Below are 14,082 nucleotides of genomic sequence, written 5' to 3'. Positions count from 1 at the left end.
TGTTTTTTATATAGGATTGAAGATTTTTAACTGTTGTGTGTATCATCATTTGGCCATTTGGAAAAAAGTCGTTGAGTTATACTATTTGTTTGAAATCTTTATCAATTAATTCCTTGTGTTGATACTTATCCTTTTATTCCTTATATTGACACAACATTAATGATGTGACCGTTGAGAATATTCTCTAAAGGTATCACAACCCAACAAATTTTTAAAATGGGGGTGCAATTACTTAGCTCTTCATTAAGACATATATTTTTTCTTGCGATGAATATATATGATCAAGTATGTCTTAGTACATGTGATCACTCTTACCTTGATGTGTAGATGGTCACATTAGCCATGAAAAGATCATCAACCTTATTTAACTAAGCTGAGCATATATGATAATTCTTATTCTTATTGGGGTTGGTGATCCTTTCTTATTACTAAACTTAAATGATCATCTAATTCATTCTTGTTGACTCTAGTCTATATGATCATTTATTTGCATTGGTGCAAATGATCATTTCTCTCATTTTGGTGGGAGATGATCATATCTTCTTCTAGATGTAAATTATTATTTTGACTTGAGATATAAATGGTCAAACTTATTGAATCTAGTACAAATGATCATTTTATCCTTTGTATACGATAATATATCTATTTTCTTTAGTTGATTGTAAATGGTCTACATATCGAAATAAGCATATTAGAGTATCAATTATTATTTAATTATATGATTCTCTTATAAACTCAAAAAAAAATTGTTCTTCAAATATTTTCGGTTCAACAATCTCCATCTTTTTTACGATGACAAACACATTTAATTATTTTGAACAATTTTTCCAATAAATAACTTAGAGGGTTAAGTTTGTAAGCTCATCCTAAATCTTAGATAAATTAAAATAAAATAAAATAAGTTCATAACTTGTAGTGCAATAGAAAACTCTATACTTTATAACTCATAACATTTTTAGGCAAACAAGAGGTTTGACATACTTATTCAAACCAGGTTATGATCTATATAGACAATCATAAATTTTGTTATAGTTTGCTATTTGTCTCTTAGTATGCATTTGTGACAACATTATATCATTTCCCTTTTATCATCAATATAAAGATTTTGAACGAGTAAAGGACATAAATATGCATGCATAAAAATGAAAAATTCTAAACAAGAATGGGAGTTAAATGCATAGAAAAGGATAAAAAGCTTCAAACTTTCATTGATCTATGAGTGAGTACTAAAGTTCCAAACTGGGAAACAATAAAATAAATCTAGAAATCTGATAAATACATCCCGTAAACACCACAAACACAAGATAATCATCCATGACGTGTTTTCCCCAAATTCCAAGTCGAAATTAAAAATCAACATCATTTATCTCTAAGAGATAAAGACCCATCCTTTGATTTTCATTTATATTGGATGGAGTAATCTCACTAGAGAAAAAGAAACCATAATTAGTTGAGTTAGTGGCCATACTTGACAACGACGATGAGGATGATTAAACTTCGACAATTTTATTAAGTGGTTCATGTTTTTCATCGTTCCACTCGAGAGGAGAGTTCATAATGTGTTGTGTAGTTGGTGCATTTGATAGTGGTGGTGACACATGTAAAGGAGAAATAAAAGAATATGTCCAATTGGACATGGGAGAAATGACTTGTTGAGGGACAAGCAATGTCCAAAATTTATTGAATGAGAATGTGAATGTTTAGGAGAAATGAAATATATGAAATGTTACCTTGAAAATCCAGAGAATGATTGTTCTTAGAACTAGAGAGGATGTGGTGTTTTTGAGAGAGATATGAAATGTTTCGGCTTGGGAAGTGGGAGGGATGAGTAGTGATGATTGATAATGATAGCATGCATTTATAACGACATAAAAAAAAGAATTGAAAAGATATGAATTTTTAAAAAAATAAACATTAATGATGAGAAAAATATTTTGAAAATACTTTTTAGAAAGGAAAATGTAAAAGGTGAAGAGAAAAAAAAATATTTTCAAAGCAAAAGTGTTTGTGTGAAACAACGTGTTTTATGTTTTAGAAAAATAGAAACATTAATGATAGAGGAGGCACAATGATGTATAAGTTATACAATATACACAACTGAGAGATTTTGAGAAAACTAGAAAGCATTGACTAATTATTAAAGTGGAATTTGAGAAAGCTTATGCTTCATTGAGATGAGAGTTTTTGGAGTATATGCTTGTGAAATTTAAGTTTAATGATAAGTGGAGATCTTAGATTAGAGCTTGTGTTTTTGCTAGAAATCTCGAGTTGTTTGTTAATAGTTTACAAACTCAAAATATTAACATTCAAAAGGGTTTCAAGCAAGGGGATTTCTTAGATTCTTTTCTATTTATGATAGTAGCTGAAGGCTTAAGAGGTTTAATTAGTACGATTATTGAGTTGCGTCTTCTCTTTGGCTTTAGGGTTGGAGCTTCTAATTTGGTGATTTCTCTTTTTCAGTATGCAAATGATACTCTTTTCTTAGAAGACCCATCGATTGAGAATATCTGGAAGATAAAGTCTATCCTTAGGGGGTTTGAGTTAGCGTTGGGTTTCTAGGAGAAGTTTTCTAAGATTAGTTTGATAAGGGCCAACGCAGATTCTGGTTTCTTGGATTCTGCACAAGTGATTTTCTTTAATGTAAGATTAAGACATTTCCTTTTAAATATCCAAGTATACCTATTGGGGTTATTCCTAGTCGTGAAGCTACATGGGATCCCCTTGTTATTTTTTTTATCTAAGAGGCTTAATTCATGATAGCATATGTAAGTTAGTTTGAGGGCAAGTGATTTTGCTTAATTATGTGCTTAATGTTATTCATATATTTTTCTTATCTTTTTTTGAAAATGCTTATAAAGGTTTGGAGGAAGATAGTTCAGAGTCAAAGGATATTTTTGTGGGTTGGTGTTAACGGAGACTCTAAGATCTCTTGCGTTAAGAGCAAATATGGCTTAGGGGTTAGAGATTTCCTCTTAGTTAACTTAGCTCTTTTGGATAAATGGAAATGGTGACTAATCTCGAGTGTTTCTGGTAGTTGGAGGGATATTCTTCTTTCCAAATATGGTGGCTCTATTGTCTATTCTTAAAGGGATGTCAGAGTCTCAGACTGTCAGAACTCCTCTTACTGGTGGAAATTAGTTTCCCTTCTTAGTTTTAAGGAGGAATATTATTGTGACTAGTTTGTGGATGATATTTATAGGAAATCTGTTTTAGGGTTACATTCGTCTTTTTGGACTGATCCTTGGGCTGGTAGTATCTTTCTCAAGGATATATTCCCTAGGTTGTTCTCGATTATTAATTATCTTGGAGGGAGTGTGGGAGAGTTTGATATTAGGGTTGACATGAACCTTATTTGGGACTTCAGGTGGAAGATGCCTTTGTTTGTTCATGAGGAATTTGTTGTTGACGAATTCCTTTGGGTCATCTGAGCTCATATTTTTTCTTTAGACAAAGATAAGTGGGTTTGAAATTTTTCTAGGGATGTAAATTATTAAGTTTCCTTCGTTTATCACTATCTTTTGACTTCTACTAATGCTCAAAAACTTTTTAATTCTATTGGGTTTTCATCTCTTTTTCTTATTTGGGACACTTGGACACCTTCTAAGGTAATTGTTTTCTCGTAGAAGCATCTCTTAGAAATGTTTCCTTCTAGAAAGAACTTATTTAGGATAAAAGTGGTTGTCGATCCTGTTTTTATCGCACATCCTTTCTTAGGTGATTTGCCTGAGTCAACTTTTCATTTGTTTGTTACTTGTGATTTAGTCAGTAATATTTGGTATAAGATTTTCAGATGGTTAGAGTCATTCCTAGGGATCCTAACTTTCTCTTTGAGAGTTTTTTTTTCTTTAGGAGGTATGATGAAGTCTTGGGGGGGGGGGGGGGGGTATTTCTATGATTTGCCATATTGTGGTATGTACTATTTGGAAAGCCAAAAATGAGATTGTGTTTTCTAGTACTATGACAAACGTGAAAGAAGTGGAGAAAAATAGTATTTTTTGGCTTGGAAATAGTTTTTGGGAAGATAAGTGGGAAACTCTTGCACCTTTATAGATTGACATCAAAATCCTATCATTTGGATGAACTAATTGCAGATCGAAATTTTAGTCTAGTGGTTTAGAGTGGTCGTGACTTGAGATCTAGTCGGTTCTTTCTTTGTAGTGTAGTCCTTAGAGAATGTTGCTTGTTTCAAACTTTCTTTCCTTTGTAGTGCAATCTTTAGGAAATAATGCTTGTTTCAGACTTTCTTTTTGTGGCTTCTTAGTTGTCAATGTTTTAAAAATTGTACCAAACCGTCAAGTTCAACGATTGTATTGGGAATCAAAGGTGACTCTGGTCTGGTTAGCCATTTTAAACCACTGGTGAGTCAAAACCGAAGTAAAATTGAAAAAAAATCGAATTAAACCGCTCAAAACCGTTCAAACCAAAGAATTAAAGCCAATTTTATAAATCGCCTAGTTCAAAGAAATGTCTGTAATTTACCAATTTTAATGTTTTTTATATAAAAAATTGAAATAGTTAATATGTTAGCATCAATACTTAAAATATTTTCTCTTCACAAAATAGAAATTCTTCTTTAATACAAAAGAGCAACACAAATTTCTAAGTTATAACGTTATGCTATAGTTTTATTTTTTTAAGAGACCATTATATTGTGTAATTATATTATTGATCTCATAATATTAAGTTTGTAATAAATTTTTAAAATATTAATTTAATTAATTTGTGAATATATAACTTATCCATAAAATTTAACTTAATTTATTTAATAAACGTTCCAACGATAGATTTAATCGGTTGAACTAAATGAATCTTGAATCGAAAGTCTTGTCTGTTAGACCTCTAGTATGATTTTTAAAACATTATTTTGCCATCATAATTTTCCTTTTATTTATTTATTGTTTGTTTGTTGTTTCTTATGTAAACGGTATATTTAATTGTGCTTTTTCCAAAATTTATAAGTCTGATCCACAACACAATGACACGATTACACGCTGTAATTTTGATAAACTTACCTTAGACAGGTTTCTAGAAATGTTTGTTTTTGGAAAGTAAATAAAACATGGAAATATCATTTGCGATCCAGCAAGTATGTAGCTATAGGAGAGGCTAGGATGAGACAAAACAGGTTGGATTACTAATATTGCTACATGCCAAAACAAAACTGAGGTCGGCATCACCACTTTATCTTTTTTCTTGTTTTTCTTTTCTACTAAGATTCCTTTAGCAAGGTCATTTTTATTGTCTTTTAGTTTTCACTTTTCACACGTTTGTGATTTCTATTAATACCTCAAACAAGTTCCTTAAAGTTTCATAATCGGTTCGTGTGGGAGAGCAATTCGTGGATTATGGATAATATTCTTGGTCTTCTCAAACTTCGCATCAAAAGAGGAATTGATCTTGCAATTCGTGATGCTAATTCCAGTGATCCTTATGTTGTTGTCCACATGGGTGACCAGGTTCCAACGTTAATTGCTTTTTCTTCTTGTTTTCTTCTATGAACGTGTTTTTGAATTTGATAGATCCAATTGATTAGGATCATAATTGGTGTTAATATTATTGTTTTTTATTGATGCAGAAGCTGAAGACTCGTGTAGTGAAAAACAATTGCAACCCTGAGTGGAATGAAGAATTAACCCTTTCAATAAGGGATATTAAAACTCCAATACGTCTCGTAAGCAAACTATCTCCCATTTTAAGGAGAAATTATTGAAGAGTTATAGCTAATATGAATCTTTTGTTTTTTTGGCAGACGGTTTTTGACAAAGACACATTCTCCATAGATGACAAAATGGGTGATGCAGATGTAGACTTGAAACCATATGCTCAAGCTGTACAAATGAAGTTGACCACTCTTCCGGATGGTTGTGCAATCAAAAGGGTTCAAGCAAATAGGACTAATTGTCTTGCTGAAGAGAGTAGTTGTATTTGGAAAAATGGAAAGATAATCCAAGAAATGATTCTAAGATTGAGAAATGTTGAGAGTGGAGAATTGGTTGTGGAAATTGAATGGGTGGATATTCCTGGTAGCACAGGTTTATTAGGGGGAAAAAGTTAAATTATCCTCCTTTCAATAACAATCAACAAAGTCTTATTGTATTAGGTGAGTTTGATACATGAATAAAACTATGTCATAAATTCATAAAGAATTTATATCTTGACTTTATGTACACTACCTAGAGCTTTATATATCAAGACTTTATGTATCAAGACTTTATGTACACTACCTAGAGCTTTATAGGATGATAAAATATTGTGTAATATATGTTGTGTCTATTGTAATTTTTTATATTGTCAATGAGATGTTAACTACTTCACCTCCAAAATCGGAGGTTTTACGACATATGGCACACTGTCTTTTAGTCATTTATGCAATTATTTTCAAAGTTTCACATTTGTTTAACCAGTTTGCATTACGAGGCTATGGTGGGGTGCAACTCTTAGTTCATTCTTCCTTTAATTATTCACCTTTCAAATGTTCCAATTCTTTCTTTTAACTCATCATTGTCTTGGATGAATACTTATCACAACAAGCAATTAGAGAACAACCAACCACATATTTTTTAGGGTATTTCAACACATTCACCACATAATCATCACATGTTGACCATTGATTCTCATGGCGAGCTCTCCTTTTTCAACATCAATGAGTGTTCTTTCTGTACCAAGAAAAGGTCTCCCTAATAAATGTATTTTCATCAGCATTAAAATCCATGATAATGAAATCTATAAGGAATACCGACTTTTCAACTCCAACATGTCTTTCAATTTTTCCTTGTGGTAGCAAATGCTCTGGTCAGCCAATTAGAGGGTTATGGTGGTAGTCCTTGCAACTCCAATGCCAAGCTTATTAAATATAGACAAGGGCATTAAATTAATCCTTGCACCTAAAGCTCTTCCACAAAATGTATATTCAATATGACAAAATATTGTAACATTTCCTGGATCCTTAAGTTTTGGTGGCATATTTCCTTATATTAGTTGAGTGCACTCATGTGTTAGTGCAACAATAGCAAAATATCCTACAAGTTTCCTCCTAGTTAGCACATCATTCGTAAACTCGTGGTAGTTTGAATTTTTTTTGGATGACATCAATGAATGGTATGATGATGTGCAATTGTTTCAATATTTTCATAAATTTCCCAAATTATTAATTTTCTTTGGCCTTCCTAGTACTTTGAGGAAATTGAGGAGGGGGTCTTTCTTGCACGAACTTTCTGAATGAGCTAGCCCTTGGCACATCATTTGACACTTCTACTCTAGCAGGTGACCTGACATATATTGTCTCATTCTAGAATTCAGGACTTAATATTGCAACATTGTCTATAATAGTAATGAGTGGTTCTGACTCAACTTTTAGAGTGACCTCTTATGATGCCTCAGTAGGGTCATTGCTTAAAACTTCATGAGTCACTTCTTTTCTACTTGCCCCGTCACACTCCTTTCCACCTCTCAAGGAAATAACCTTGCAAGTTTTTGTATTCTTGGTATTCAAAGTTGAGGCAAGTTTTTGTATTCTTGGTTCTTGAGCTAAGTACAATGGCAATTTCTCCCATTTGAGTCTCCAAATTTTTTATACTCACCCCTTGAGCTTATATTTGTTTCTTTGCTCCATTTACAAGGACATTTATCTCTTGAATGAATGTTTTAAAAATAAATTCCGATTGGTTGTTTCTATTGTTTGTCACACTTGTGTTTGGTGAAAAAAAATCAATTGGTACTTGAGGTACTCGAGAATTCAACTGATTTTGAATTTTTGACCATGAGAAATTAATGTGATTCCTAAATCTTAGATTGCATGTTTTCTTCATTGGTTATTGTTTTTGTTGTTTCCCGCATAGTTTACATATGCAAGATTTATAGAACAATCCTTAAAAAATGTGCATCTCCATAATAAACACATACTAGTTCAGGTGCATTTGCCATGACATTACCTAGCTCGAATAATGGAACATAAGATGGAGTCATAAGTGTCTTCATCATGTTGTGTATGTGAGTCACCTAAGCAACAATTGCAGTTGCCTCACCGACTTCATGCGTTCTGGCTTGTTTCTTGCTAATGGCAACAAATGTGGTTCTTATCGTTGACCAATGATAGATTTTGATAATGATACTTTCGGTCAAATGAAAAGATTTATACCAAGTGACTCCAAACATAAGAAGTGGTGAATTATAATATTTAAAATTCATTATTAACTAAATTTTTTTACTTTTTAAAAATATTTATGTTAGAGGATGAAAATAAGATAGAAGAATGATAAACATGAAGAGAGACATGCAGTGGAAATAAAAATAATCAATAGAAAAATAAAGAGAAAAGAGTTTAAAGAGAGTGCACGAGAGATTAATACAAGTTCGGCCTAACAACTTAGCCTGATCTTGTCCCCAAGAGTTTTTTTTCTTAAGAGTTTCACTAAAATCAGACTTGAACTTTTATAGGATCAACCCACGAACCTTCAACAACAATTCAACAAAGCTTTTACATAGAGTTAGCTCAAGAAACTTCACCAAAACTTTTTTCAGGTTTACCTTCCAACCTTTTAAATCCTATACAAATATAATTCACAACACCAAATAGAACTAAACTCTCACAATGAATTTTTCAGTTTTTTCAAATACAGAGAGAATAGAAGAAAGATAGAGAGATTTCTAGTCAAAAAATGGAGAAAAAAGAAATGAGCAAAAACCCCATTTCAACCCCAATTACAATACAACTCTGACAATGACTATTTTTATTCATTTTTAGTTTTCTATCTCAATCACATATATAACTTATCTTATGTCATTTTTCCAGTAGATGTGAGAAATAACATCAGAGCTTTAGAAAATTTCAAAACAAACTGTTTAACTTTCAAAGTACACCAAATAATAATATTCTTTTGAATCCGCATTCATCTTCAACCTCTAGCAAGATACCATGAATTTATTGCTTCTCAATTATTAAAGAAAGTGAGATCTATCATAGAAGAGTGTCTTGTATCATTGATGTTTATGAAGTTTTTGAGTTCAAGTTAATATTATGATTGTGCGATGTTTCTGGAAATTGACAATCCAATAGGAGCAAAAGAAAAATGATTTCTTCTCCATCAAAGACTTCAATTGGGCCAAGAAAGTGTAGTGGAACACAATTTCTAGTTTTTATCCCTTTAAACTGAACCAAGAGGTTAGATAAGGAGCCACTAGGATTGATAAAAGATCTTCGTGGAACGATGCTTGTAGCGAATCTTGGATACGAGTAAAAGGACAATCAAGAGTGAGTGAAAATCTTGGAAATTTGAGCTACGTGGGCATGTACAACATAAGAAGGACAAATTCAGATTGAAGCTCAATTTAGTAAGAGAGTGAAAAGTGAAGTTTGAATAATAAATGATTTAAATACATGTACCTTGCTCGTTTTTCTCTTTATATAAGGAGAATGTTTGGTAATTGCACGCGTGTGGAACAATGTGAAATACATTCAGCCGTTTGATTGATTTAGAAGATTAGCATGTCATTTTCGTGAAGGATACTCTACAACACGGGATATAAAGGGTCTACTTGTTCCTCCGGCAATTTTCGTCATTTCAAATGGGCTATACGAACGGCCCTAAACAAATATTACCAGTAAAGTTTGAGATGAAAGACGTTTATCGATTCAAATATTTCATGGAAATTGACATACCATACTCCAACCCAAGACATCTTCTTCTCTAAAAAAATGTGTTTAATTGTTTGTAAGGAACACACAAACTTAGATGCAAATATGTATATGTTTATATTGAACAAAATCACAAGCTGAATTATGAAGAAATTGTCAAATTTATAAAAAAAAAATCGATTTACTTGACGCACCACAAAATTTTATGAAATTTATAAGTTGTTGACCAAATTATAAAATATGTGAAAGTCATTCCATGTACAAAGGTCTAGAAATGTTTGTTTTGGAAACAAAATAAAACATGGATGCATTATTTGTGATCTAGCAAGTATGTAGCTATAGGAGAGGCTAGGAGGAGAGAGAACATGTTGGGTGCAACAAGGATCGCTAATATTTCTACCACTGATTTTTTTCTTCTCTTTTACCTTATGCACTTAGATTCCTTTGGTAGAATTATTTTTTGTTTTTTAGTTTTCAATTTTGAAACATTTTTTAATACTCCGAAACAAGTTCCTTAAACTTCATAATGATCGAGAACGTGTGGGAAGATAATTCATGGATGTTGGATAATGTTCTTGGTCTCATCAAACTTCGTATCAAAAGAGGAATTAATCTCGCAATTCGTGATTCTACTTCCAGCGACCCTTATGTTATTGTCAACATGGATGGTGAACTGCAGGTTCCAAACCTTAATCTTTTTCTTCTGCTTGATTAGGATCAAAGGTGTTGAGTGTTCATCAAAATTATTGTTTTGTATTGTTACAGAAATTGAAGACTCATGTAGTGAAAAACAATTGCAACCCTGAGTGGAACGAAGAACTAACCCTTTCGATAAGGGATGTTCATACTCCAATACTTCTCGTAAGAAAACTTAGAATTACAAAGAAATAATTTATGAATAATGATTAGTAATATGAATATTTTGTTTCTCTTTACAGTCAGTTTTTGACAAAGACACTTTCACTATCGATGACAAAGCGGGTGATGCAGAGATAGACTTGAAACCATATGCTAATGCTGTACAGATGAAATTGGACACTCTTCCAGAAGGTTTTGTAATTACGAGGATTCAACCAAATATGACTAATTGTCTTTCTGAAGAGAGTAGTTGTATTTGGAAAGATGGGAAAGTAATCCAAGAAATGATTCTAAAATTGAGAAATGTCGAGAGTGGTGAATTGGTTGTGGAAATTGAATGGGTGGATATTCCTGGGAGTAGAGGTCTATTAGGGGGACAAAGTTAAGTTGTCTCCATTTTAGTAACAATTAATATTACGTTAGTTTGTTAGAAGAATAAAACTACCTCATAAGTTCATAAAGAAATTATATCTTAAATAAGTATCAAGACTTTATGTACAATAGCTATAGTGTTATATGATAATAAAATGTTGTGTAAAATATATATAGCTATTGTAATTTATCGTATTTAACTAGATAGAAGTTTGTAAATGCTATGGGTTTATACGAAGGTGGTGATCCAACACAACACAATGCATGTATATAGTGAGACTTACCCATTTAATGTTAGTCATTTCCAAGCCATAACTTTCTTGTATCTCTTCAAAAGTGTTAAGAGTCTTTCTTGCACATGTGTTAGGTCAGATGCGATGATAACATGAAGTTTTTGACCTACCTCTAGGTAGGCATATGGCAAGTAAGATGGTAACAACTACAAAATTGGAGGGTTTTATCATATATGATACACTATCTTTAGTAATTTCAACAGGAATTTCCAAAGTTTCAACTTTGATTAACCAACTTGCATTACGATGACGCGTCCCTCATATTTCTTGGATAGTTTCGAAATTAGTTTCAAAATTCGTTAAATGCACTGGAAAGCCTCGATATAATACTTGGATAGTAAAGCTCCACCAAATGACGCGTCTATTATATTTCTTGAAGATATATAACACAAAACCACGATAAATTTTTTCTAATTTTATGTGAAGTTAGCGGAAATATATCTGAACGCATCGCACGCTCGAACATACAACAAAGTCGTCATCAAATTTTATTTATTCTCAAAGGAAAGGGAAAACATCGATAAAATCCCGGAAAAGAGATATCTGGGTAAGAAAGTCGGCTATGCAGGGGGAAGGTATTAAGACCCATAACATCCGTTGTACTCAACAGAAATCGTTTTGATTGTTCTCACTCGAATGAGTGTTATATCTAAGGTTTATTCACAAAAGAATAAGGGGAAAAGAAAAATAATAGATAAAGTGCTCGAAGAGGATTATGGTTCTCATGCCTACATATCCTTATAGTGCAATAAGTAATTCAGAGATTTGTAGTTCGTAGAACTAGTGATGGGAGGTGAAAAGAAGTTGTGATAACATATATGATTTGAACCAAAGGATTGTGTTGTTTGAACTCCAAAAATGGATGAAATCTAAACCCAAGAGTAAAAATGGCGTGAACCATATGTGGGGTAGCCGAAAGTGTGGTGTCACTATATGATATGATCGAAAACAAAGAGAATTAAGTGTTTGGTTTCACAGTCCAAACATCTCTTGGTTCACAAGCTGACACAAGATGGAGCTCAAATGGATAATGTATTTGGCTCGAAGCAAGAGGTATATGACATAGAGTGAATGGTTCAATGATTGAAGGTAGATGATGGTTTATGAAAGATATGAATGATGCCCTAAGACAAAAGGAACAATTAGGATCGTGCTCGCCAAGGGTTCGAAGTCTTGTGGTTACGTATTCTCATTGTCCAATGAGAAAGTTAGAGCATCGTAGTTCGTGAAATCACGAGAACAAAAGGAGATATAAAAAGTGATGAAAAATATAACTTGTACCAATGAAATGGTGGAAACAAAAGTGTTTTCCTAGGCATCAAAGACTTATAAGACAAACATGATTTCAAGGGATAACTGCAATGGAAACAAAGAGAGAGATGTTTGTCTAAGTAACAGGGACTTATAAGACAAACACAACTTCAAGGGTTGGCTGCAGTGTTATTTAGTATAGGGAATAATATATCACTATAGGGAACAAATAATTTAAAGTCGCAGAAGAATGGTATATTGGATCCATGAAGGAATAAACTATGAACCGAAGAGTAAACATGTGTCTTAGCCAAAAAAGAAGGAATAAAGTGTTTGGTTTTATATCCAAACATCTCTTGGTTCACAAGATGGACTGTCGTTATATCGTCCTAAAATGATGTGCATGGAATCCAAGAAAAAGTGATTCGATCTCAAAAAGATGGTATTTATTGATGAATGAAGAAATAACTGAGGTGGAAATAAATAAGGTAGCTCGCAGAGAATCTGAATTCTCGTGCCTACATATTCTCATCGTGCAATGAGAAAGTCAGAGCTTTCGTAGTTCAACCCACTAGGGCTAACAGCAAGAGACTGATGAGGCAAGAGAAATGATATATTGATTGCTAGGGTACACTATCCTTCTAGGTAGAAAAAGGAGTTCCAAGGTTCACAACCTGCTAGGCACGAAATCACTACTAGAATCTATAACTTCCAAGGTAAAAAACTGAACTGCCAGGGTCTATAACCTAAAAGGCAAAGAGAACATGTGCCAGAGTCCATAACTCTTAAGGCCAAGGAAAACACTGCCAAGGTACATAACCTGATAGGCGAGGGGATTCCCAAGAGTCCATAACTCTATAAGGTTAATCAAAGGGATTGTCAAGGTCTAAAACCAAGTGTCAAAGTCTATAACTCTATAGGAACATAAAGAGTTTGCCAAGGTCCACCATCTCACGGGGCAAAGAAAAAGTTGTCAAGGTCTACCACCTTGAAGGCAAGAAAGATTGTCAAGGTCCAAAACCTAACAAGCAAGAAAAGGTTGTCAAGGTCTAAAACCTAACAAGCAAAGGTTGAATTGATTGGAAGAGGGTGTACAACCACAAGATGTTGATAGCAACAGTGCTCCATTACTGAAGTGTTGAATGATTGGTGTTTGCTTGAAGAAGACTTGTCAATTACTTGATTTGACTTACACTAAAGTGTATGAACGAAGACAAATACTTTGAATAGCTAGGACTTACGTCCCGTACGTAAAGGTATTCTAGACAAGGGTAGGAGAAACTTCATCTCATCATTCTTCGTTGCTTAAGGCTCACGACGTGTAACTCTCATCGTGATTGACAAGGGTTGATACCTTTGTTGTACTTGAGACGTAGTCCACTTTGTTAGTTGTGCTTGACTGGCATTGACTTTGAAGTCTGGATCTTGCATTTGAATTTTGAGGTCTTGAGCTCTTGAGATTCATCATATCCAATATAGCTTGAGCACAATGCACTTGTCATATCAAGTGATCAAAAGTCTTTTGCTCACATGAATAGGCTAGGGGATTAAAGCACGATACAAAGGATTTGGTTGACCAAAACGACCTTTGGTCAACACTAATTAGTGGGATTAAAAATAATAATTGAATTAGGTACACAATAAACCTACTGAATTAATCAACTAAATGAAATT

General features: G+C 33.1%; 2 protein-coding genes across 2 annotated transcripts; both read left to right on the top strand.

Moving 5' to 3' along the window:
- The first annotated feature begins 5,037 nt into the window (after positions 1-5,037).
- Positions 5,038-6,340, top strand: LOC127093298 (protein C2-DOMAIN ABA-RELATED 9). The gene is made up of 3 exons (XM_051032208.1): positions 5,038-5,456; positions 5,576-5,671; positions 5,750-6,340. Exons 1-3 carry the CDS (start codon positions 5,346-5,348, stop codon positions 6,053-6,055), a joined length of 513 nt encoding a protein of 170 aa, XP_050888165.1. The 5' UTR covers positions 5,038-5,345; the 3' UTR covers positions 6,056-6,340.
- A 3,733-nt stretch (positions 6,341-10,073) lies between these two features.
- LOC127094031 (protein C2-DOMAIN ABA-RELATED 7) lies at positions 10,074-10,915 on the top strand. The gene is made up of 3 exons (XM_051032905.1): positions 10,074-10,313; positions 10,400-10,495; positions 10,573-10,915. Exons 1-3 carry the CDS (start codon positions 10,161-10,163, stop codon positions 10,876-10,878), a joined length of 555 nt encoding a protein of 184 aa, XP_050888862.1. The 5' UTR covers positions 10,074-10,160; the 3' UTR covers positions 10,879-10,915.
- The last annotated feature ends 3,167 nt before the right edge of the window (positions 10,916-14,082 follow it).

This window comes from Lathyrus oleraceus, chromosome 6 (assembly GCF_024323335.1).
Source record: "Lathyrus oleraceus cultivar Zhongwan6 chromosome 6, CAAS_Psat_ZW6_1.0, whole genome shotgun sequence".
Classification (NCBI taxonomy): Eukaryota; Viridiplantae; Streptophyta; class Magnoliopsida; order Fabales; family Fabaceae; genus Lathyrus; species Lathyrus oleraceus.
Note: the sequence above shows the minus strand (reverse complement) of the source record. Positions and strands in the feature narration are given on the sequence as shown.

What these genes read in the sequence shown, in the direction of transcription:
- LOC127093298 (XM_051032208.1), top strand. Translation starts at nt 5,346, where the DNA reads ATGGATAATATTCTTGGTCTTCTCAAACTTCGCATCAAAAGAGGAATT. An exon ending in TTGTCCACATGGGTGACCAG is followed by an intron (nt 5,457 to 5,575) that starts GTTCCAACGTTA and finishes TTATTGATGCAG; the next exon opens with AAGCTGAAGACTCGTGTAGT. An exon ending in TTAAAACTCCAATACGTCTC is followed by an intron (nt 5,672 to 5,749) that starts GTAAGCAAACTA and finishes TTTTTTTGGCAG; the next exon opens with ACGGTTTTTGACAAAGACAC.
- LOC127094031 (XM_051032905.1), top strand. Translation starts at nt 10,161, where the DNA reads ATGATCGAGAACGTGTGGGAAGATAATTCATGGATGTTGGATAATGTT. An exon ending in ACATGGATGGTGAACTGCAG is followed by an intron (nt 10,314 to 10,399) that starts GTTCCAAACCTT and finishes GTATTGTTACAG; the next exon opens with AAATTGAAGACTCATGTAGT. An exon ending in TTCATACTCCAATACTTCTC is followed by an intron (nt 10,496 to 10,572) that starts GTAAGAAAACTT and finishes TTCTCTTTACAG; the next exon opens with TCAGTTTTTGACAAAGACAC.